General features: G+C 39.1%; 1 protein-coding gene across 1 annotated transcript in view; it reads right to left on the minus strand.

The window, feature by feature from the left end:
- The window catches only part of SBF1 (SET binding factor 1), a gene marked incomplete in the record, with an annotated part of 3,250,730 nt that overhangs the window by 1,949,397 nt on the left and 1,277,108 nt on the right, over positions 1-24,225 (minus strand). Inside the window, 1 exon segment of the mRNA XM_044088658.1 lies at positions 1,144-1,348. Within this exon segment, the coding sequence (XP_043944593.1) occupies positions 1,144-1,348 (205 nt within the window).

Genomic DNA, 24,225 nt, shown 5'->3' on the forward strand with positions numbered 1-24,225 from the left:
CTACCAAAGGTGCAGGCACGTTGGTGGTATTAGGGGTGCATCAGATGATTCCATCTTCAGACCTTTCTTGTTGTGCAGTGCTTTTAAATGTATGATTTTCATATCACTCAGTCTGCTAGTTGGCCTATTTCCAGAAGCCAGATTTGCACCCCATAAGGGATTATTTTTCCTTATCTAATTACCTGCTTGACTATTTGGGTCATGTCTTACACTGAATCCCATTTGGAGTGTTTTGCTTGAAGTCAATAATTATGCAGTGTGCGGGAATTAAATTCCTTAAAAGCATTTCCCTACTACATGTTTGCGCTGCCTCAGCCCAAAGCATGAAGAGGATTCTTATACACATTGTGTCTGTACTGTGCTTCTTTCACCCAAAGGACAATTTGCATAAGGTGTCAATCTTTCTAGGAGTCTGCATCCAAAAAATGGGAGCGTGCCTTGGTGTATGCCAATATGCCTAAGCCTCCAAAAGTCTCCCACCTACAAAAAAAAAAAAAAAAAAAAGAAAATAACAAAAGGGGAAGCATTGGGAAACAAAACAATGTCTCTCATGACATTTGTTTCCCTGGGTCTGGCAGCCCCGTATGGAGACAGCTTTTTTTAAAAGCCCCTATCCACAGTCACACCATTACCAGCAAACTGCAAGTTACACTTAGTGATTGCTCTAATGATACAGACCAGAGGACAACTTCTTAAATTAGTCATATCTAGGTATTTGTCTATTAGAAGATTCATTACCTTAGAAACAGCAATGATATTTTTAACACAACAAAATGCATCTCATTTTACTCTAATATTTAAAAACAAAACAGAAAAACACAGGAGATTCTAAACTGCATTCATAACCCTTTGCTTCTTCCAGCCACATCAGATACATCTAAGTTCTATTACACTAAAACAAGAAACAAGCTGGACAGAAATTAATTATGTCCATCAAAAATTAAAGGCTCCAGAAGCAAGGTATTTTAAGCTACTTCAGTACGTAGCAATAAAAATATGGTGGAACTTGAATACGACACTGGACCAATGCTCACAAGCTCCCATATGCAAACAATCTCCTACATCACAAAGGTGCATCAGCAAAGATGCTGAACTTGATGAACTGAGACACTCCATACAATCGATGACAACATAAATACACACCAATAGCAGGTCCAGATGGCACCATGCATTTCTTCTCAGCTTTAACTGCAGGCGGAGCATTCTGAAGCTTAGCTGTTGCCTGGTCAATAATCCACTGAACCACTCCTTCATCCAAGTGGGGAAATGGCTTTTGATGTAATTGCATATGAGAACCATTTGTAGGTTGATGGACTTTATGCATTGTTACAGCAGGGTAGGGGTTTTCCTATTAAAAGGAAGAAAGGTCAGAAAATTTAATACAACAATATTTAATGGAAAGAACAGTAATAATACAGTCTCAGACAAAAAGTAAGCAGCAACAGCATCTGTAAAATTAATCATAGACAAAAACTATAAAAACTGATTAATTTACACAACAAAGTTTTTCATCACTGTCAAGTATGGCATTCTGAAAAATAACACCAAAATACTTGTCTGGAGACCGTGCTCACTCTGAGGACAAGGACAATGTGAACTGGGGTAATTAGTAATGAAAAATACATATTAAAACAGCCATAACTTATGAAAAAAGGAGAAAAAAAAACATGCAAGGGCTGCTCTGGTTCACTGTTGTGCGTTTTTCTTTTATGTAATTAGTAATTAATTAGATTTGACACGCAAACTGTAAAGAATGAACTAAAATTTGCAGTAAGCTCAAAAAGACTAAAATGCTAACTTTTGTGCAAGAGGAGAACATTTACATTCCTAACTTGTACATCAAATTTCAAGACTAAACAAACATGAGTATTCAAAAGGCTTAAACAAAAAATGGAATGAGAAAGCGTAATTGTGAGTGGAAATCTTACAAAAACAGTTAAGTACAGAATGACTTCAGAAGATCTTATTACCTATGAAAGAGAAATCTAATGAAATGAAACAGATCAGCCTAAGAAAAAAATAATAACCTCAGATTTTTTTTAATAATCACAATTTTCAATTAAAACATACAAGAAAATGGTCAAATTCAAACAACCCAAGAGGCATAACCTAAGATGGGGTGAAGGGGACAGCCACACTGAGCACAAAGTGTCAGGTGTAATTTTCGGCACATACCGATCAGTCTTTAGTGCACTACCAGCATGCAGAACTTAATAGGTTCATTGGAAAATGCTAGGCTAGTTACCCTTGTTGTCCATTTTAAGCCTAGCCAATTTCCCTTTTTGTGCACAAATTGACCAATCCCATTTGTTTAGGGATTGGCCTTACCCATCCCATACCATGGTTGATAATTGTATATTACCTCTAATGAGAATAACTGGAATCACACCATAACCAATTTGATGGGACCCATACATGAGTGAGCTTCCTCTGTCCATTACTAGTACAGTCGGAAGTCCTGGGGTAAATTTTCTGCTTCTCATCCACAGATCCAAGTTAAGCTTGGATATGGACAGGGATGAACTTTGTATAAATGGGGAATATCTCACAAAGCAGAGGTGTCCTCTGTGAGATATAGCAGGCCCTCCAAACCATTCTGTTGATGCTGCAGAAGTTTAGATCCCTAGACCAAGTACTTATTATGCCATTTAATTTGTTGACGTGAAGTAAATCCATCAGTACTGGGTCAGAAGAAGGTTTGTATGCCAGACACAGGTCGCCTCTTAGTAGTCAGTAGAATACCAAGTATAGTGACTAGGCTTTGAGCTGGTCAATGTGGGACATGTTATTTAGGTCTTGTACCTTTTACCTTTTTAGTAAGGTACCTCTGCATGTGTTTCAGTTGTTGCATGTGTCTGGAATGACATGCCAAAGGGGGCATTACATTCAATGATTGGCCTAATGAGGGGTGAGTAAAAGGGAACAGTGACATACCTAGATCTAGAAAAAAATCCCTTAGTTTATAACCTGTGCAATACAGAAGGGCTTTCCTCAACCAACTGACACGTTGGTCAAAGTCCACAAAAGTTCCTAAATCCCGAACTGGGTCAACTCTTAGGGGCATATATTTAATGTGGTAGTTCCCTGGTACAGACTACTTCCCAAAGGTTAGAATAATGCATTTTTTTGGCATTTAGTTTCAGTCCGTGATTTTGGCACCAGTTACTTATTTGGGACTTTCTTGCAGAATGGCTAAGTCATTTGGGGATTCAATGACTACTCCTAGCCTGCAGTCATCTGCAAACTTAGTCAGCCAGAACCAATTGGTATTGGTTTTTACTGCAGAAAAGTAGATGCCAAGTAGGAGAGGATCCAGCTCAGAATCCTGGTGGACTCCACTGGTGACTAGTCTCTTTGTGGATGTAACTTTGCCTATTTTGATTTCCTGCATCCTGTTAGCCAGATGGCAATCTAGCAGGTGACATAGGGGTTTATTCCCAGTTTATTTAGCTTTCCTGCTATGCCTGAGTGGGGAACTGTGTCAAAAGCTTTGGCCAGCTCAAGGAATGTACCATTTTGCCTTCATCCATTGCTTTAGAAACCTTTTCAAAAAAATCTACCAGGGTGAGCACGCATGACCTGTTCTTAATGAATCTAAACTGAGATGGGTCCATTGTTTGGAGGTTCCCTATGTCCTGACTGATTAGTTCCATGAAACGTCTTTCCATGGCTTTGCATGTGAGGCTGGTCAGTCTTGTGATCTGCAATTGCGTGGGTATGTGGAAGGTCTTCCCTTATGCAGAGGAATGACTGTAGCTGTTCTCCATTTGCTAGGTACAAAACCTGTATGGAAGCTGATGTTAAACAGTGTTTTTAGATGTGTGGCTAAATCGTGCTTCATGCTATTTAAAACGTATCCAGGGATATCGTCAGGACCCACTGATGCAGTATTTTAAAGCTTTTGCTAGCACTCTTAGGACTTTATCTTGTGTGACAGCTGGAGGTGAGCCAGTTTCAGGTACACCATTTTTTTTTTTTTTAAGCAAGAAACATCTTTGCTAAACTACGCATATGCAATCATACATTTATATAAAAGAAAACAAACCATACTGACATTTTTTAGTTGCAGACATTATATATCACTTATAATCTATTCAGCCATTGTCAATTAAACATTATATAGCTCATTCAAATCCTGCCTCCTTTAAACCTCATTCTTCCTCCAAAACAATATTCTGCATGCATTCTTCCCACAATTCCCAATTTTTTTGCAATGTAATTTGCTCCTACCCTTTTCTAAAGATCCTGCTTCCAGTTGTTTTACCTCCGTTACTATAGTTACTAATTCTAGTACAGTTGATTTAGACTGATTTCTATTTTCTAATAGTTGCTCTTTTGGCAGCTACCATAATTAGAGTCAGTAAGGCCTTACTATGTCTAGCCAAGTCCCATTCTGTATCGTACCTCCAAAAAAAATAAATAAATAATTTCCTTACTCTATACCATTCTGAGAGAGTAGTCTGCAGGGAATTTTTAAAATCTGCCAACTCATTACACTCCCAAAAACTATGTTCCCAATTACTACTTTCTCTGCCATCACACCTCCAACATTTCTTGTCAACCTGAGGAAAAATTCTTTGGAGACTACTTGGGGTATAAAAATACCCAAGTAAACACTTCCAAGTTGTTGTTGCTGTGTCTTTCAGTTTTTTCCGGTTAGGGGTCGCCACAGCGGAACTCCGGTCCGTTAATGATTGGCAGCAGATTTTTACAGGCCGAGTTGCTGGCCCTGACGCATTACCTTCAATGAAGGTACGCCCATTCACGCATGTCTCCACACAGAAGACGCTCTAGCTGAGAATCGAACAGGACAACGTCTTGTTGTGAGGCGACAACGCTACCACAGCACCACCACCACTGCAGTTCCAAGTAAAGATCCTAAATCTCCTAGACTTTATTGCATATTTCGGAGTCATACACATAGCCCTCCCTTACTGTTTCTTTGTGAATTGCTTATCCAGTCTCTATTCCCAATCCTTTCTAACCTCCTCTGCTTGATTCTTATACTCATAATGCAGCATTTTATATGCTCTAATAATAATTTTTAAAGGAAGCTTCTGTTCTAGATTCTACTAAAAAATCTACCAGTGCTGGTCTTTCACTTAGGATCCTCCTATTTCTTTTCTCTTTGCCTATACTCTGATACCAGTCCTAGGACAGGGAAGGCAATCTGTAGCCTGCACGCCAAATAAATTCTTGGCCTCTTCCCATTCTATTACCTTTCCCTCTCTAATTACTTGCTCCCAATAGCTTGGTTCCTTAGCCAGTTTTCTCCAGTAAACTCCAGCCCCCTCTTGTGTGTAGCCCTAACTGTAGGTATCCTTAATCGTCAGAATCTTTCTCCATTCCTATGTTGGGTTAGTTCTTAGAATACTTTCTGCTACTTTATGAATATAATATTCTGTATGATTATTTTTATTCTCCTTAAGAATCTGCATCCAAAATCCCAGTCTCTCCTTGTTTCTTGAGCTTCTCACCTGTTTCAGTATCCTTTTTACTATAAATTATGAATTTCTGCTTGTGCTATGTATAGCAGCCTTAACTGTGCAGCTCTTAAATACCGCTTCAAATCAGGTAATCCCAAATCACCTTGTTCTACTGGAAAGATCAGTTTATCTCACTTGACCCTTGCTGTCTTCCCCTCCCAGACAGAATTCTTTAACTCTTTATTGCTATCCACAACTTCTCTTCTGATTGATAAGAACATGCCTGGGCGATGCATAAATCTGAAGGGAATAAAAACATTTTCACTGCTTGTACCTTGCTATTTATTATCCATAAAACAGAGCTTCCAATTTCTCAGTTTTTGTATTATCTTTTGTTTAGTTTCTTCTCACACACCGTTAGCTGCCATAACAAAATCATTTTTAATCCATACTCCTAAGTACTTCATTTTATCATGTCCCCAAACATATGGGTATTGCTGAACCAATCAGTGTGTGGGTACATAGTTTACAGCTACTGGCTTTGTTTTATCTTCATTCATTTTGTATCCCAAAAAGACTTGAAACTGTCTCAAAATGTTCTAAAACACTGACATGTCTTTATTGTTTTTTTCAGGTATAAAATATCTGCAAACAAAGTCAGCTTTTCGTGACTACCATACCAATTATATACTTGAAATTCTGAGTCACTTATTTTCTTTGCCAATGGTCCTAAATATAATGCAAATAAGAAAGGGGAAAGAGGATACCCCTGCCTCGTTCTTCTGCTCAAACAGAACTCATCAGGCAGGAACCCACCCACGCTAGGTTTTGCCTCTGGTCCTTCATACATCCTCCTAAGTTTCAGGTATATCTTGAGGGACAGACAGAGCAGCGAGAGGTATAAAAATAGAGCCTTATTAGCCAGTAGGTTCGCTAAATTTTCAGCCTCAGTGCAGGTAACATCGTTTACAATCAGTTCAGTGCAATGCTACGTTGTACTTTTGAGATTATGAACATGACTAAAAAATGCCTTGTGATTGCATTTGGCTTGGGTAACTATTTTAGCCTTAAACTTGGCTTTGGTGGAACTTAATTAAGGTCCTGAGTTGTTTATTTCAGTGTTGAAGGCTTCAACATTCTGGGAATTACTCGTCTTACTTTTCACCAAAAGTTCTATTCCACTTATTATAAATTTGTTGATATCATGATTCCACCATGTGGATTTGTTTCTGGGGTTTGCCCTACACTTGTTCCTATGGGATACAGCTACATCTATGCAGCTGTTTACATGCTGGTACAATGTGGTGGTGTACACTTCTGTATATTCTGCATTGTTAACGGAGTTTGATGGGGATTTGAAGCTAGCTGGTGTATCAGTTAGGAGTAGGGTAGTTAGTTTTAAAGAAATTTCTAAAGGTATCATGGATGGAAGGGATTTCTGGTTTCAATTTTATTTTGAAGGAGACTGCTTTATGGTCAGATCTAACAAATGATGAAAATATGTAAGGGATGGTGCAAGATAACCCCATATTAGTAAGGACAAGATCCAAGATGTTATTCACTGCAAGTGGGTACTCCGAGATATGGTATCACAGTGATAAGCAGAAATGTGATTATACAATTCTATAAAATTTCACATATCCAGACAAGCAACCAATTTTAGACCACAAATGAGAATAATTAACAGTGACTGGAGAAACTACAGTGAGGATTTTCATGAGGACCACAAAGATCTTACAAAGAAATGCCACACCTTAAGGGAAGAGCCTTCTTATTCTGTCCAATGATTAGCCACAAAATCTCACCCAAAAAGAGATTAAATTTAGCAAAATATTCTCTTCCATCTGAGCTTACATGGATATCAACCAAAAGGTTGCACTACTTATGTTTATCTTATCACCTGATAACTTAAAAATTAAAAAAACAAAAAATATTAATTTTCTTCCCCAACAAATGCCAGACAGATTAAACAGATTTGCATGATTAAAAAACAAAGAAATATGAAAAGCACAGCACTATACTCTGCAGAGTCAATTTTGTTCACACCAACTAATTTGTGAGGAGTTATGAAGCAACATAAAATACTGGTGGTATGAATGTCAAAACAGGCAAGATTTTAAAATTACTACACACAATTGTTTCAACATATGGGTAATATTTTTTTTCTTTAATAAAGACAATGAGCGGTTTGAAGACTGTATCTTGTAGTACTGGAACTCTATCAGTTATACAAAAAAGAATGTTCGTACTCCAACCAAGACGAGATCAATTTAAGCTTATGAGTTTTGAAAGGGAAACTATGAATGCAATAAAAAAATGTTTAACATCAGGTTTTAAGGACAGAAGGTCAGGATTATATACTTCCCCAACAGCAAGATACTTCATTGAGAGACAACATATATAACATGAAAACAAGGTCAAACTTTAACTTTGAAAGCTGAAATAAACAAGCTACGCAGACAAAGCGAGACAAGATCAAGAAAAATAACTGAAGAAAATATATATATATATATATATATATATATATATATATATATATATATATATAAAGATTTTGAGTACAATAGGAAACCATTTTATAAATACATAGGGTGTGGAAGGAATAAAGACATACAAACTGAAAAACCGTGTATAGAGTCTGAAATGTGTTCTCAAACACAATACAGATACATTTACAAAATCTTATACAAACCAGTTTGGCTCCACAAAGGGGGCAATACATTGTTCTTTTAACATCTAGGTATCTTCAGATACAGAAAAAAAAATAGATTATATAGAAAAAGAACTTCTCAAATTGGACCCAAACAAAGCACAAGGAGGAGAGACGCTTACTAATAATGACCTGAGAACACTTCAGCATAAACTTCCAGTTCCATTACATCTGTTATTTACCAAATCATTTACGTATGGGAAGATTCATCAAGATTGAAGACATGCACTTGTTAAACCCATCTTTAAGGGGAAACAGGAATAGGACAAATCCAGTCATACAAACGCAAGTTTAACTTCCTGTTGTGGAAAAAACAATGGAGAAGATTATTTGGAATACATTATTGTCACAATTGTAAAGGTTGGGGCTTGAAACCATATATCAGCATGCATATACAGAAACTACAGCTATAACCACCTGAACCGTGATGTTCTACAATAATATAATAACAAGTATAAATGAAGAAGTGTGCTATGATGCAATTTATATGGACTTCACTTCAGCCTTTGACAGGGTCATGCACAAAACAATGATCAATAAATTAGAACTAAGTATTGATGTAATCTTTTTTTTTTTTTTTAGACACCTTTATTCAATTATCACTTAAGACACAGAAACATACAAATTAACAGAAACCAAATCAAAGCATATTAAAATTTTTTTCTATTTATATATATTACACGGTTGTGGATGAATGGATACATCATATGTTTTCTTTCTTTGTACAAATTGTATTTATTTCTATGCAATTTGCATCTTACGTTTCCTAAAGAGCCCTCTTCCAATTCTTTTATATATTTTACATATTCAGTACTTCAAACATAGCTGGTTTAGACTTAAGACACAGAAACATACAAATTAACAGAAACCAAATCAAAGCATATTAACATTTTTTTCTATTTATATATATTACACGGTTGTGGATGAATGGATACATCATATGTTTTCTTTCTTTGTAACAAATTGTATTTATTTCTATGCAATTTGCATCTTACGTTTCCTAAAGAGCCCTCTTCCAATTCTTTTATATATTTTACATATTCAGTACTTCAAACATAGCTGGTTTAGACTGATTTTCATTGTTCAGTAATTGCTTTCTGGCAGCCAACAGAATTAAAAATATAACAAGGCCTTCCTATGGCAGCCAACAGAATTAAACATAACAAGGCCTTCCCTATGCTTAGGCAATTCAGATCCTGTGTCCCAGCTCAAAAGAATCATTTTCTTAGTTATAGGAATTTGTTCACCTAATACTTCTGACAAAGTACGCTACAGAATGTTTAAAATCTGCCAACTCATTGCACTTCCAAAACATATGTTCCCAGTTACTTCTTCATTCCTCAATACACCTCCAATATTTGCTTTCTACTTGAGGAAGAATTCTTTTAACAATATTTGAGGTACAAAAATACCTATGCAAACACTTCCAAGCAAAACTCCTAAACCTTCTGAATTTTGTTACATACCTGGGTGTCATACGCAAGTCCTTACAATGTTCCCTTGTAAATTGTTTTTCCAGTCCCTCTTCTCACTCTTTTCTAACCTCTTCTGGTTGACTATTGCAAATACTGTTCAATATTCTATATGCCCTATAAATAATCCCTTTTTAACATCAGCTTCTAGTCTATACTCAACTAAAAGCTTTACCAGAGCAGGTCATTCACTTTGGATTCCCCCACCCGTTTCCCTTTGCCTATACTCTGATATCATTCCCTGGTAGGAAAGGCAGTCCATCATCTTGGCCTCATCTCACTCTATTACCTTTCCCACTCTGGTTATATGTTCCCAATATCTTGGTTCCTTTGCCAGTTTTCTCCAGTGAATTCCAGCCCTTTATTACTTATTTTCTGTATCCCTACATGCAGTCATCCCTATTGGCAAAACAGAATAGTACAGATCTGCAACTGTGGGACTCCACACATCTACTGACCTCACAAGACCAAAATGTAGTGAAAGTTTTGAAACACGAGGAGAATAAATCTAAGATGACCTTTCTGCTTAATTTAGCAGAAGCATATCGGCATCAAGCAGGAATGGAAATCAAACCAGAAGTAGATAAAAATCATGTAGCAACTGAATGTGCCAAAAAAACAAAAAGAAAGAATACAAGGTGAAGGACCAGATGAGAAGGCATGAAATGTGGAAAAAGCATAAATATAGTTCTAAGTATAGAAAACTTCTGGAAGACCCTCATGTTGATCAAGAACAAATTCAGGAATGGTTAAGGAGAGGCGAATTCAAACCAACAGACGAAAGGTTAATATTGGCGGCCCAAGACAGTGGATTATGTACACATTGGTTTACAAAGTCCACTGAACATGTGGGAGAAACAGACAAATGCAGGTTTTGTAAAACCAAAATGGAAACAGTCACACACCTCGTTGCTGGTTGTGACATACTAATGGCAGAAGGACTGTATACTGAAAGGCATAATAATGTGGCAAGACTGCTGCATTGGGGATTGTGCAAACATTATGGTATTGAAGTGGCTGAAAAACACTGGAAACATAAGTCACAAAGCATCATAGAAAATTATGAAGTTTATATCACATGGGATCACCCATAACCAACAGTTCAAAAGACAGATACTAGAAAACCGGATATAGTGGTCCAAGAAAAGAAGACAAAAGTAGCACTGATCATTGAAATCGCCACACTCAGTGATTACAGTGTCTTACGTACAGAGAGACACAAAGTCATAAAATATCAGGATCTGCATGCAGAAACGAGAGCAATGTGGAAGAAAGATGCCCAGACAGTTCCCATAGTAGTAGGAGCAACAGGTCTTATAAAAAAGAATCTACAATTGTATCTAGATATGTTACCAATCCGTGTAACCCCGTACGAATTGCAGGACTCATCATTACTGGGTACATTGCAGGTGCTGCAAACAGCACTTTTGGCTGCCATTAAAGACTGAAAATACTAATTTCATGAACTTTAATTGTACTTTGACTTGCGAATGGAGGGTCCATTCCAGTTACAGTATTAGAAACCCAAAAGATTTGGAGAAATCTCCTTTCTCCATTTTTGTGTTGGCTTAGTTCTTAGAATACTTTCCGCTGCTTTATGAACACAACACTCTGTATATGCCTGTTATTGTTCTCCTTATGGATCTGCATCCAAAACCCCACTCTCCTCTTTTTTCTTGGACTCCCTCCATTTTATCGTCACCCCTTTCCACTTTGAATTACAACCTTCGGCTTGTGTTATGTATAGGAACCTTAACTGTGTAGCTGTAAAATATCCCTTCATATCAAGTAATCCTAAACCACCTTGTTCTACTGGAAGGATCAACTTATCCCACCTAATTCCTGGTCTCTTTTCCCACCTCCCAGATAAATTCCTTCAATTCTTTATTAATTACTGTCCACAACTTCTCCTCTGGTTGCTAAACATATGCCCGACCTGTACAGAAAACTAAAGGGACTAAAAATGCTTTCACTGTTTGTATTCTACTACCCATATCCATAAACAAGAGCTTCCAGTTTCTCAGTTCTTGGATTAACTTTTGTTTAGCCTATTCCCACATGTATTCTCATAATCTTGATAAGACAGACAGCTGCATGGCTTACAAATAGGACATGGCAAGTATCATATGGCAACTGGACAGACGAAACTCTAGGTTACACTCAGGATAACCCACAGAGCTCATACTTGTTTAAGCTGAATCTTTCAGATCTATCTTTTTCATCTGAGGTGTTCTATAGTTTGTAAGTCTGTATGCTGATGACCTAAAAATGGGTAAACTGATTACGTGCGTTACATATAAGCATGTCTGCAAAAGAACTTGACTAAATTGAACGTTTGGGTTTAGGAGAATATGCTGATAAACACACACAAATAAGTATATGAAATTTGGGAGACAGACTGAAGGGCGAATATTTAAAACATTACAAAGTGAATGAAACTGCAAATGCATTTAAGGGCCTGGGTATGTGGTCAGATACATCTTTGAGTTTTTCTAAACATATAATTCAACAGGTTTATTTTAGTTTATCGGGGTACTACACTGATAATAGACTATTTGCAAGCACAGCCCGTGTTAATGAATTACAACACTATTAGCTGTATAAAACAATGTATAAAGTCTAGAAAATCAGAAATTATGAAATCATTGTTTTTACATTAGACCCAAGCTAGAGTATGGAATAACACTATGGAACCTCATAAAAAAACAAGCATGAGTACATTAGAAATAGTACAGCGAAAATATACAAAGGGTATCCATGGATGTGAATCTTGAAGTTATTATGAAAGACGAAATATCTTAAAGGCAAAAAGGTGTGAGGCAAAACAACAGCACTATATAGCTATTTCAAACAGTCTATTTATTGAAACAGAAAAAACGTAAGGGCCTTCATTCTGTGACCCACTGTTTCTTCAAACGTATCTAAAGAGAACTCAAAAGCTTTCATTTAAATACACCAATTGCAAATGACACCCAATTAATTTAATTGGAAAATTCAATTTTTAAAGGTATATAAAGATGTATACATAAAAACACATTTCCTAAAGGTATATACATATAAACATACAAAAAGCGCTTTTTAGTAAAAATATAAAAGTATACAGATAAATAGGATATGAAAATGTATAAAAAATAAATAAAAATTGCATAAAAACTGTACTATTGGTAAGCCTAATAATTCTTTTGAACAGATATAAATACATTAAAACTAGGGTAAATGCTACTTCCTAAGTGGTCTAGCTTGCAGGACTAGTTTCATAGGACTGGTTTCACAGGGACTTTATCATTAAGTCCCTTACCTTTATCACCTCTTAATCTAAGTATCCATTTAGTCTCATTTACTTCAGTCCTGTTCCTAATGTCCCCTAACCTATTCTTAACCCTAGTATTTTCTACCATATAAAATTTAAAAGTATGCAAGGCAGCGGTATTCATGACATGCCTGGCTAATGCATTAGTCGAAACCTGTTTCTGTATGTCATATAAGTGTTCCCTAATTCTGTACTTAAACTTTGTTTTACCTACATGGTAAGCCATGCAGGTCTCACAGTAAGCTAGGTAAACCAAATGTAGCTATGTAGAAGATTATATAGAAACAAGAGATGTACTAATCTGTTCTCAGAGTATAGTTGATGCATGGACCTGACTACCAAATTATATTAAAGCAAGCATTAAATTAGATATTTTTAACAAAACGTGGACACTTATTCTAGAAAAGACTGTTTCGGCATACTGGCAGGCTAGATGGCCATTATTGTCCATCCTGGAAATAGCTGTATGTGCACGCATACACTGACTGCTGATACAACCATTTTATAAGTTTATCTTTATGACGCAGTGGATACTGTTGTTACCTCACAGTAAGTGGTTTCACAGTTTGATTCTCGGCTGAGGTGCCTTCTGTGTGGAGTCTGCATGTCCCTCCCTATCTTTGCATGGGTTTCCTCTGGGTGCTCCCATTTCCTCCTACATTCCAAAGACATGCAGTAGGTGGGATGAACACTCTAGAGTAGCCAGAGGTGTATATGTGTGAGGGTGTGGTGTGGAAGAACTACAGCAGCAGGGCTAGCCACCCGGCAGTATAAACCCTGGCTCGAGATGACCGTCACCGTTGAAGTGACATTCCCACCCCTTGTGCAAAAATGGGGAAAAAAGTGTTGTGGACAGACAGACAGATATTTATAATGTATTAGTCTTATGTGAGACAGCCAGTGCCTATATTTAACGCTGAATAACTTAACAAACCAAAACCACAACAAAGGCAAGGGTATACTTTTTCTTCAAGTAATAACTGCCATGGTCCACCACGAGATGTTCTCTTAACTTGATCAATAATGAAGTATTGGAAGTGATGCCCAGGATTATCCAGCACATGCTTAGCTAAGGCATTGTTGGAATTCGATTTTGTAATAGCATATTGATGTTCATACACTCTTTGCTTGAAGTGTCTCTCTGTTTTGCCTATATAAAATCCTGGGCATACTTGACATTTAGCAACATAGACCAAATTAAACGTTTTCCTTAATAATAGTAATTTTAAGATTAAGGAAAACAATTTAGTAACTGTAATGAATTTACAAAAACTACATCTTCCACATTTCCACATACCTGCATTCAAGGGTGGACAACATAATTTATTGTCTAAGATATTCTTTAGATTCCTACCTCTTTTAAACACTATTGCCATCTTATCAGGTATCTTAAAAGTGAATTGAAGGATCCTCCATCAAGACAAACCAGAACTTTTCCATAATCTCCTTCAAATAAGCATCCAAAGAAAATGTGGTGATAAATTTTAAAGGAAAGGGTTCAATATTGATACTACTAGTTCCTGAATTCATAGCATCAATATGCTGCTCATCCAGCAGTCCTACACAATTATTACTTCGATCTAACGTTAACAGGTCCATCAAGAATGGGCTTAAACCAACCATTATTTCTTTTGTTAGTAACTTCCCCAATAATGTCGTCGACTAATATGGTGGGGTATCCTCTTTTAATGAACATCTCTCTTAATAGCTCAATTTCAGCAATAAAATCTGCATCTAAGGTAGTCATCCTAGCAGCTCTTACCATTTGTCCCTTCACTACCCCACTTTTCACATGGAAAGGGTGAGAGCTGCCAAAATGTAAAAATGCATTTGAATATGTGGGTTTACGACAGATCTTTGCTATATATCTATTTCTAATTCTATCCTTTCTTAACATAGCGTCAAGGTAAGAGATTGCCTCAGTGTCAAACTCGAAAGTAAACCTTAACAAAGATGCAGAAGTTGACATAAAATTCGCTAAGGTTAAAGCTGTCTCAGTTTCCATTCAGAATGATGAAAATATCATCCAAAAACCGGGTATACCAGACAACATTTTCTTTATATAGGAGTGGCTCAAAGAGAATAACCTTCTCCCACCATGGCATAACACAGTTGGAAAAGCTCCCCCCACAAGGTGAACCCATGCCAACCCCGGTCTTTTGGAGATAATATTCACCATTAAAATGAGATAATTATTGAATAATACTATGTCTAGCAAATATTCAATAAGGTTGATTTCTTCACTGGGTGCACCTTTGTAAAGCAAAAATTCTCTTACCCATTCAACACCCAATGTTTGTGGAATCACGGAGTACAAGTCTTCAACATCAACTGTTAAAAAATGATAGGATTCATTAAAGTTAACCTTGCTCAAGGAGCTCATGAAATTCCATGAATCCTGACAAATTTGTTTTTCAGTACTCAAAAATGTCCTTAATTTGAAATCAACCATCTTCGCACACCCATGTGTCATAGATTTTCTGCCATCCACAATGGGACGAAAAGGTGGATTTTCCAAGTCCTTATGGATTTTGGGTAATCCAAACATAACAGGGGTCAACGGGGAAACCATGCTCAAATAACTACACATATCAATTTCAATTCTACCTTCAGTGAACAATTCATTAATAAGACACTGTACTTTTCTTATTGCTCCATTAAATTCGTTAATAGAAACTTTTTCATATGTTTCTGTATTCAGAATCTGTAACAATCTATTATACTCAGATTCATCAATAAAAATCAAGCCCTCACCCTTATCAGGATTTAGAACTCGTACGCTTTGTGACCTCAACAAATTCAGACAATCATACTCAACAGGTGACACATCTGGCTTGACATACATAGGTAGTTGGCTATTCAAAGCAGTCCCAAAATTAACTTCACAAAATTTTTCGAATGTAGACAAAACATTGTGTAAAGGTGGATTAACAGTACTCAATACTCTAAGGTCACTATTAAAACAGTTGAAATTACCAAACAATATCCTGAGGTGCAACTTTTTTGGCAACTTAGACTTAATGCCTTTGTTTATCCAGGACTTAATGATTCCTGTTGTATTAAATGTGTTCTGAGAATGAAATCTCTTGAGAGGTGATACTGAATTATATGTAATTATATTCAATATTTAGTGCATTACATATATATAATATATATATATATATATATATATATATATATATACTTTTATTAATATATATATATATATATATATATATATATATACATATATATATATATATATAAAATTGGTTTTATATGCATTTTAAATACATGCATATATATTAATTCAGGATAGATTTTAAATAGGGGTGAACTGGTTTACTTATGTTCGTAAAGTTGCTGTAGAAATGTTTTAAATGTCGAATGTACCTTTAAATGTTTAATGAGCTGATGATGTCACTGAGAGTTTTTTTTATATAATGTAGCATTTGTAATTTTTGTTTGTCTGAAGAAGTTCACTCATTGGCAGTGGTCGAAAGTGCTTACTTTATTTGTATAACGGGTTTTGGTGTATACCCTTGCCTTTATCGTTCAATAACTAGTCACTATTAAGCATGACAATACATATTTCACAAATTATTTTATCTAGTCTATCTCCAGATTTAACAATGCTCCTTAAAAAATACACACACTAATTATTTATAATACAGTTTGAAATCAGAAATTAACTAGTAACTATACTGTTTTAATAGCATGCTATTACAATCTTAACAATTGGACCAGTAACTTACAGTGGATATAAAAAGTTTACACACCCCTATTAAAATGCCAGGTTTTTGTGATATAAAAAAGGAGACCACAATAAATCATTTCAAAACTTTTCCCACCTTTAACGTGAACTCCAACCTGTACAATTCAATTGAAAAACAAGCAAATCTGTTAGGGAAAAAAATATAAAAAATACAAAATGTACAATAAGCTGGTTGCATAAGTGTGCAAACCCTTAAACTAATACTTTGTTGAAGTTGTGATCTCATTTTTTTACATTACAAAAACTTGGCATTTTACAGGGGTGTGTAAAACTTTTTATATCCTCTATAATATTCGTTGTTACAGTCTATCTTATTGAACAGAGCTACATCTTATGTGCCTTGTTCCATATCAACACCCTCTCTTCAAGCTCATCTTCCATTACAGAATCCCATACAGTCTATTTTGTTTTTAGGGGGAGGTTCCACCTCTACTTGCTAATACTTCCCAGTTCCACATTTTTAATCCCTCTAATAATCTTTTTTTTGTCTTACGGTTGGTTTGTCTTTGGTTTTCCATTTTTTAGTTACATTTACTCAGTCAGTGTCAGCCACTAAAGACAGCAACACTTGTAGCTCTTTAGTACATTTTATTTTAAACAAACTCAAGAGCATTTTATACTAAGGAAAGCAAATTGTTCAGTTCATTTCTGAATTAAATAAATTCACACATTCCCAAATTGAATGCTTCTAAGAACCTCTATATGAACCATCACATCTCCAATATATACCTCTCGTCGTTTGAAGTACAGAAATATCTGTGCACACATTTCCATGCATTGTAAATGGTCTTGATTTAGTTGCATAATTTGGGATAAGACATGTATCCTTCCACTGATTACCTGTGATATCAATATTTATAACAGTTCACTCTGTGCTATTTTTAATTTTATACTATATCGTCTTTGCAAATCGAGTGCAGAATTATATGCTCTACTTATTACTATTTTCTAGTCTAACATTCCTGTTCTGTCCTCAATTATAAAATCTATAACTTAAGGTTTAACAAATTTATCACCCAGCCTCTAAATATCTTCCTTCAGTGCTAACATCAGACTTGTACATGCAAGTTGATTTGAGTTCAATGATCCAAAATGTGTGCCTAGTTTCATCCTATTATTACCTCATCTGCTTGGTTTACACTGAAAACCTTGAAACTGCATCAGTTGACAGGCATGTGATCGACTTGCAGTTTTCAAGAATGTTGAACCAAATGTATCAACTACAATATAGCAAATGGGCAGTGCAATTCAAGCATTTGGGTTTGCCACTGTGCAGGGAGATCGCGGTTCAGTGAGGAACAGGGAATTAACCCATTTCCTCACTGTAGTGCGATCTTGGAGTTAGTATACTTAATGTGCAGGCGGTGTGGGGAATGCAGGGGGGCATAGCCCCCCTTCAAAATAGTAGACTTAACGTAATGCTGATTGTAGAGGTTAACAGTAAGTTAATGTGCATAGTAAGTTGTGAGCGAAGTCACCTCCTGCTATGTCGAACACATCGAACCACAGTTGTCTATGTATTCAATTTTGCTTTCGTTTACTTATCGGCATTCAGGAGTCAGCATTTCATGTCGACATTCTAAACGGTTGACTGAAGTGGATTTGAAATGACAATAGTAAACCGATCTGCTTTTATCGTCTCTTCTCACAATCTTGGTTCTTTGTCGCCCCCCCCCCCCCCCAATAATCATTGCATTTGCTTCTGTGTCTTTTTTTACTATATATATATATATATATATATATATATATATATATATATATAAATAAAATAAAACCTACCAGTGTTATTTTATTTTTCCAAAGTCTAACTTCCTTTAAAATAAAAAGAATCTTTACAGTCTTATGTATACAAGCCTGTGCATACTGCTCTTTATATTCTATTCCTAAATGCACCAAAATGCCCACATGTGATCCTAGAGCTGTCTTGTCAGGCACTATTTATTATTTATTGCATTTGTTTACCGGGAAAGTTCACTGGGCCTAAAAATAGAAGTTATGTTCTTACCATAACGTTCCACGTTAGTTGTCTTCTTCTCGCCTTCTTCTTGCTGGATGGGTTCAAAGCCGACCTCGGCTCCGACTCGGCCACTCTAAAAGCTCGAGAGTTGGTTCCACCGGCTCGAGGCTCCCCTTATATCCCACAATGCTAGGCGTGAGTTACCTCAGATCTCGTTTGTGAGCTAGGCCCAGCTAATAATAGTAGCAGAATAACTGGAAACAAAGTCCACCTCTATAAACAAGGGAGAAGAGAAGGGTGACCTACAGCCTGATCCAGGAAAAATATGCACAGCAGAGCATATACCTATAGTAAAGAGGTGGTAGAAAGAGAGGTCACAATCAAACTCCTCTAGGTCTGTCCAGGCCAGGGGGAAGGAGGGTGGGACGCAAGAAGAAGGCGAGAAGAAGACAACTAACATGGAACGTTATGGTAAGAACATAACTTCTATATGTTAAGTTGTCTATCTCGCCTTCATTCTTGCTGGATGGGACCGCGTCCCTAGCACCTTGTCCCGGGTGGCCTAATGGAACAGACTCTTGAGCACAGTGGAACCAAAATTAGCTCTATGCCTAGAAGCTAAATCCAACTTATAATGTGAAATGAAAGTGTGAGGAGTAGCCCAAGTAGCTGCTGCACAAATGGTGTCTATAGGCAGTCTGTCTTGGAAGGCTATAGAAGTAGCCAAAGCTCTGGTGGAATGGGCTTTAGGTTTGTTAGGTAGCTTTTGGTGTCTTATTTCATAGACAATGGAAATTAGAGATGTTAGCCATCTAGATAGTGATACCTTAGAAACAGAAAGTCCCTTTCTGCCTTCTGCATAAGAGACAAACAGCTGGTCAGATTTTCTGAATTGTTTGGTTCTATCCAAGTAGTAACTTAACTGACGAACATCTAGCCAATACAATTTTTGTTCAGACCTATTAGAATATTCTGGAAAAAACACAGGGAGGTCAATGCTTTGATTTAGGTTAGACACCGAGGCTATTTTAGGTAAAAAGGACGGATTGGTTCGTAAGGATACCCTGTCCTTATGGAACAACAGATAAGGAGGTCGACAGCTGAGTGCATGAAGTTCTGAAACTCTTCTAGCTGAAGTAATAGCTACCAGAAAGAGAGTCTTCCATGATAGCAATTTTAAAGAACAGGAAGCTGCAGGTTCGAAAGGGGGGAGAATCAAGGAACTGAGAACTAAATTTAGGTCCCAAGGAGGAGGAGGATTTCTTATAGGAGGTCTGAGTAGAAAAACTCCCTTCAAAAAGGCTTTGCAAAGCTTGTGGGACATTATGGCAGACTCTGAGACGCCCACATGAAAGTTAGAAATAGCTGCCAACTGATCCTTAAGAGTAGAAGGAGATGAACCTGCATGGAAAAGTTCAGCTAGAAAATCAAGGACTATTTGAATGGAAGCCGTGAAAGGATCTATGTCCCTTCCTTGAGCCCAATAGGCGAAACGTTTCCACTTACTCAGATAAATCTTTCGAGTGGAAGATTTATGGGAAGCTATCAAAATATCTCGAACAGCGTGAGATATTTGAGGAAGCCTGGCTAAGGTTGGAATTGGAGGAACCAAGCAGTGAGGTTCAGAGAGGGGAGGGAGCGATGAAACTGACCCGACTGATGGATCAAAAGATCTGGAACTAGGTCCAGATGCCAAGGTTGCTCCAACAGAAATTGATGTAGAAAGGGGAACCAAACCTGTCGAGGCCAGTAAGGAGCAATGAGGATCAAGGAGGCCTTCTGAGCGATAGCTTTCTGTATCACTTGAGAGATTAGTGGGAAGGGAGGAAATGCATACAGATGTCCCCGGGGCCAAACTTGGACTAGAGCGTCTCTGCTGGGCTGGCCTGGTAGCGGGAATAGGGTGAAATAATCTTTGCACTTGCTGTTTTGGGGAGTAGCAAAAAGGTCGCAGCAAGGCTGACCCCACTTGAGAAAATTTTTTCTCACAATAGAATCTTTCAGAGACCACTCGTGAGGCATGAGGATAGCTCTGCTCAACTTGTCCGCGATTTGATTGGACTTCCCGGGGATGTGCGTTGCTATCAGAAACCGCTGAGAAGAAATCGCCCATTGCCACAGTCTGAGTGCTTCTCGACATAGGGGATAGGACCTGGTTCCACCTTGTTTGTTGATATACCACACTACAGACATATTGTCTGTCTGGATTGCTATCGTTCCCAAGGGAAGAGAGTCTTGAAGGGCTTGCAACGCTAAAAGCACTGCTCTCATCTCTAGAACATTTATGTGCAAGTGGCATTCGCCTGGTTGCCATGTGCCCTGGACAGTTCTGCCCTGATAATGCCCCCACCCGATCAGGGAGGCGTCCGTTGTCAGAGTAGCAACCGTAGGGAGGAACAAAGGGTCTTCCCAAGAAGAGCTGAGGGGAAGACATCCACCACAGAAGATGATTCCTGCATGTTTGCGTAATCATAATGGTGTGGGACATCGGAAGTTGCTGGTATGACCATTGTGTGAAGAGCATCCATTGAAGGATTCTCATGTGGAATCTGGCTAATGGAAGCAGAGGTATGGCAGCCGCCATAATCCCCAATACTTTCAGAACTAACCTGGCTTTGACTCTGTTGCTGCTGAAGAGGAGCGAGACCAGTTTGTGTATGTCTGTTATTCTCTGATCTGTTAGCCTCGCAGACATGTTGACTGTGTCTAGAATTGCGCCTATGAAGGTAATAACACGACAAGGCGACAAAACAGACTTTTCGCAATTTATTGAAATGCCTAAGTTTTGACAAATGCGATAGGTGTAGTCCCTGGCCATTAGAAGAAGATGCTTGGTGGCAGCTGTGAGGAGCCAGTCGTCTAAATATGGAAACACCTGGAATCCTTGACGTCTCAGGTGAGAAGCTACCACTGCCATGCATTTGGTAAACACCCGGGGGGAAGTGGTGAGTCCAAAGGGCAGGGCTCTGAATTGAAAATGACTGGTTCCCAGCCTGAAGCGGAGGAATCTTCTGGAGCGTCTGTTCATTTTTATATGATAGTACGCATCCTGAAGGTCTATAGAGCACATCCAGTTTTTTCTTCCCAATAGGGGAAGGATGGACTGTAGCGTGACCATCCGAAATCTTGTTTTCTTGACCGACTTGTTCAAGATACTGAGATCCAAAATTGGTCTCCAGTCCCCTGTTTTCTTTGGAACTAAAAAGAACCTGGAGTAGATTCGGATCCTTGCTGGTCTGCTGGAACTGGCTGAATCGCTCTTTTGCAAGCAGCTTTGAAATTTCCAAAGCTGCAAGATCCCTTTGAGCGGTGGAACATCTGGAAGGGATTTTTTGATCGGTTTGGAATGCGAGAAGGGAATGGAATAGCCTTCGAAATGATGGACTGTACCCACTTGTCTTGAGTTAGGGATAGCCAGGCTTCTGGGTACAGTGACAATCTTCCCCCGACTGCCTCCGAAGGTGGACAGTCGGGCAACACCTCAGGGATGCTGAAAGGGCTTATCGGAGAAAGTTTCTCGATTGCCCTGGTTCTGCGGACCCCCCCTGCCTCTAGGGCGACGTCTACCATTGTTGTTCCCCTCTGCCTCTGGCGGGAACCGACTCTGTGCGTCAGGCGAAGTCCCTTGAGATTGTTTGCGGAACCACATTTTTTCACTTTTCTGGCCTTTGGGGTAAGGCCTAGAAGGAGTAGAAAAACGGACTCCGACGGCAGAAAGAGTCTTGCCATCCGTCTCGCACCTAGTCAAGGTTTCTTTCACTTGAGGACCAAAAAGAGATGATCCATCAAACGGGGAATTAGTGAACAACGTTTTAAAGGGGTCCGCAAAGTTGCATAGCCGCATCCAGGCATGCCTGCGTAAGGCCACACCTGTCCCTGCGGCCCTGCTCGCTCCATCAGCCGCATACGAAAGGAGGCGCATGGAGGAGTTAGCTATGGAGTTCAGGGTAGCCAGCTGAGTGTTCATCTTGTCCTGAAAACCCGCAGCTGTAGGATCCTTCAACATGTCACTCGCTTCTTTGATCAAGTCTCTTTGAAGACGAGTAAAATGGCATAGGTAGTTCAGCGAACGCATTGCAAAGGTCGCTGACGAGAACATCCGCTTCCCGTACCTGTCCAAAGACCTAGATTCCTTGTTAGGTGGATGGACAGGCACTGAAGGATCAGCTAGTTCCTTCTTAGTGGCAGCAGCAACCACCATAGCATCCACAGAAACTCCCTTGGTCAGAAATTGTTTATCTGCTGGTGCCGTGATAAATTTTGAGGGTCTCCTGGGAGTGGGGTCCACTGAGTCAGGAGCCGTCCATGCCTTTTTTGCTACCACCTGCATGAGGGGGTCAAAGGGGGGAGACACCCAGGAGGTGGAAGGGCGAGAGCCAAATGCCTCAAGATACTCAGATTCATCCTCCGAAGGGCTGAGGGCTGGCCAATTTCCCCTCTGTTTGAGGATTTCTAGAATGTCTGCAAAGGAGACATCTTCAGAAGGGGAACGGGGGGAACCCTCGGAATCCTCTAAATCTGTGTCAGAGGTGACGGACTCAGGTGAGTCTATGTGTTTCCTCTTACACTTTCTCTTCCGAGGGGGCTCTTCTGCCAATTCAGGAGAGGCCTCGAAGAGGATGAGATCCCCACAGGGGATTCCTGAGGAGCTGGCTCTCTGCGGTCTGGGATGAGGGAGTGAGTCGACTTGACCTGAGGCACCGAAGAGGGAGGGGCGGACGGAGCCGACTGTGGAGTTGAACCAGGTTCCAACACACTCCGCATGACCTCCGACGCACCCCTGGCAGGCAGAGCCAGAGGTCCCGCTCGAAAAGCTGAAAACCTCCCTCGGCACTGGCAGTGATGGCTCCAAGGCCGATGTCGGAGCCGAACTCACCAGCGCCGAAGCACCGAGAGGGAGAGCGGGGTCGGACAAGGGTCCGATGCCACTCACCCCCTCGGAGCCGACGAGGGAAGTCCGGCGCCGAGATTCTTCTAAGGAAGAAATCGGAGCCGACGACGGAGCCGAAGACATTTGTATCGGCTTCGACGCTACCACAGTCTCGGTTCCGAAATGCCCTGGCTCCGAGCTCAAAGGAGTCTGAGGAGGAACATAATGAGGAACAGGTTCAGGCATCGACTGATGAGTCGGGCTCTGAAGCATTTGGGCCAGTGCCTCGGACTTAAGAAGTCGACTCACTACCCTCTAAAGGTCATGGTCCGAAAGCCTCGATGACCTAGAGGAGTGAGATCTATGGCTCCGTTCAGACAGCAAGGGAGATGCTGGAACCGAATGAACAGAGCCAAGGGACGGTGACCTGGACCTCTTTCTAGATGTCGGCTCCGAAGGTCTAGTCGGAGCCGACACAGGAATTTCCAATACCTCGGCTCCAGCCAGAGCCGAGGAAACCACAGAAGCTGCAGTCTGAGACTCATCGGCTCCAGCCGGAGCCGATGTAGAAGGAGGTTTCGAAGCCTTAGGCCTCGACTCAGAAGCTGGAGCCGAGGACCTAGAAGCCTTGGAGGGTTTGCCCGAAGTAACAGTAAGGGAACCCTCAGGCTTAAGTAAACCTCTCAAAATAAGTTTATTTTTTCTTTCCTGCAGGACTCTGGGGCT

The sequence above is a fragment of the Protopterus annectens genome, chromosome 11.part0 (genome assembly GCF_019279795.1).
Source record: "Protopterus annectens isolate FY-2018-M chromosome 11.part0, PAN1.0, whole genome shotgun sequence".
NCBI classification, from domain to species: domain Eukaryota; kingdom Metazoa; phylum Chordata; order Ceratodontiformes; family Protopteridae; genus Protopterus; species Protopterus annectens.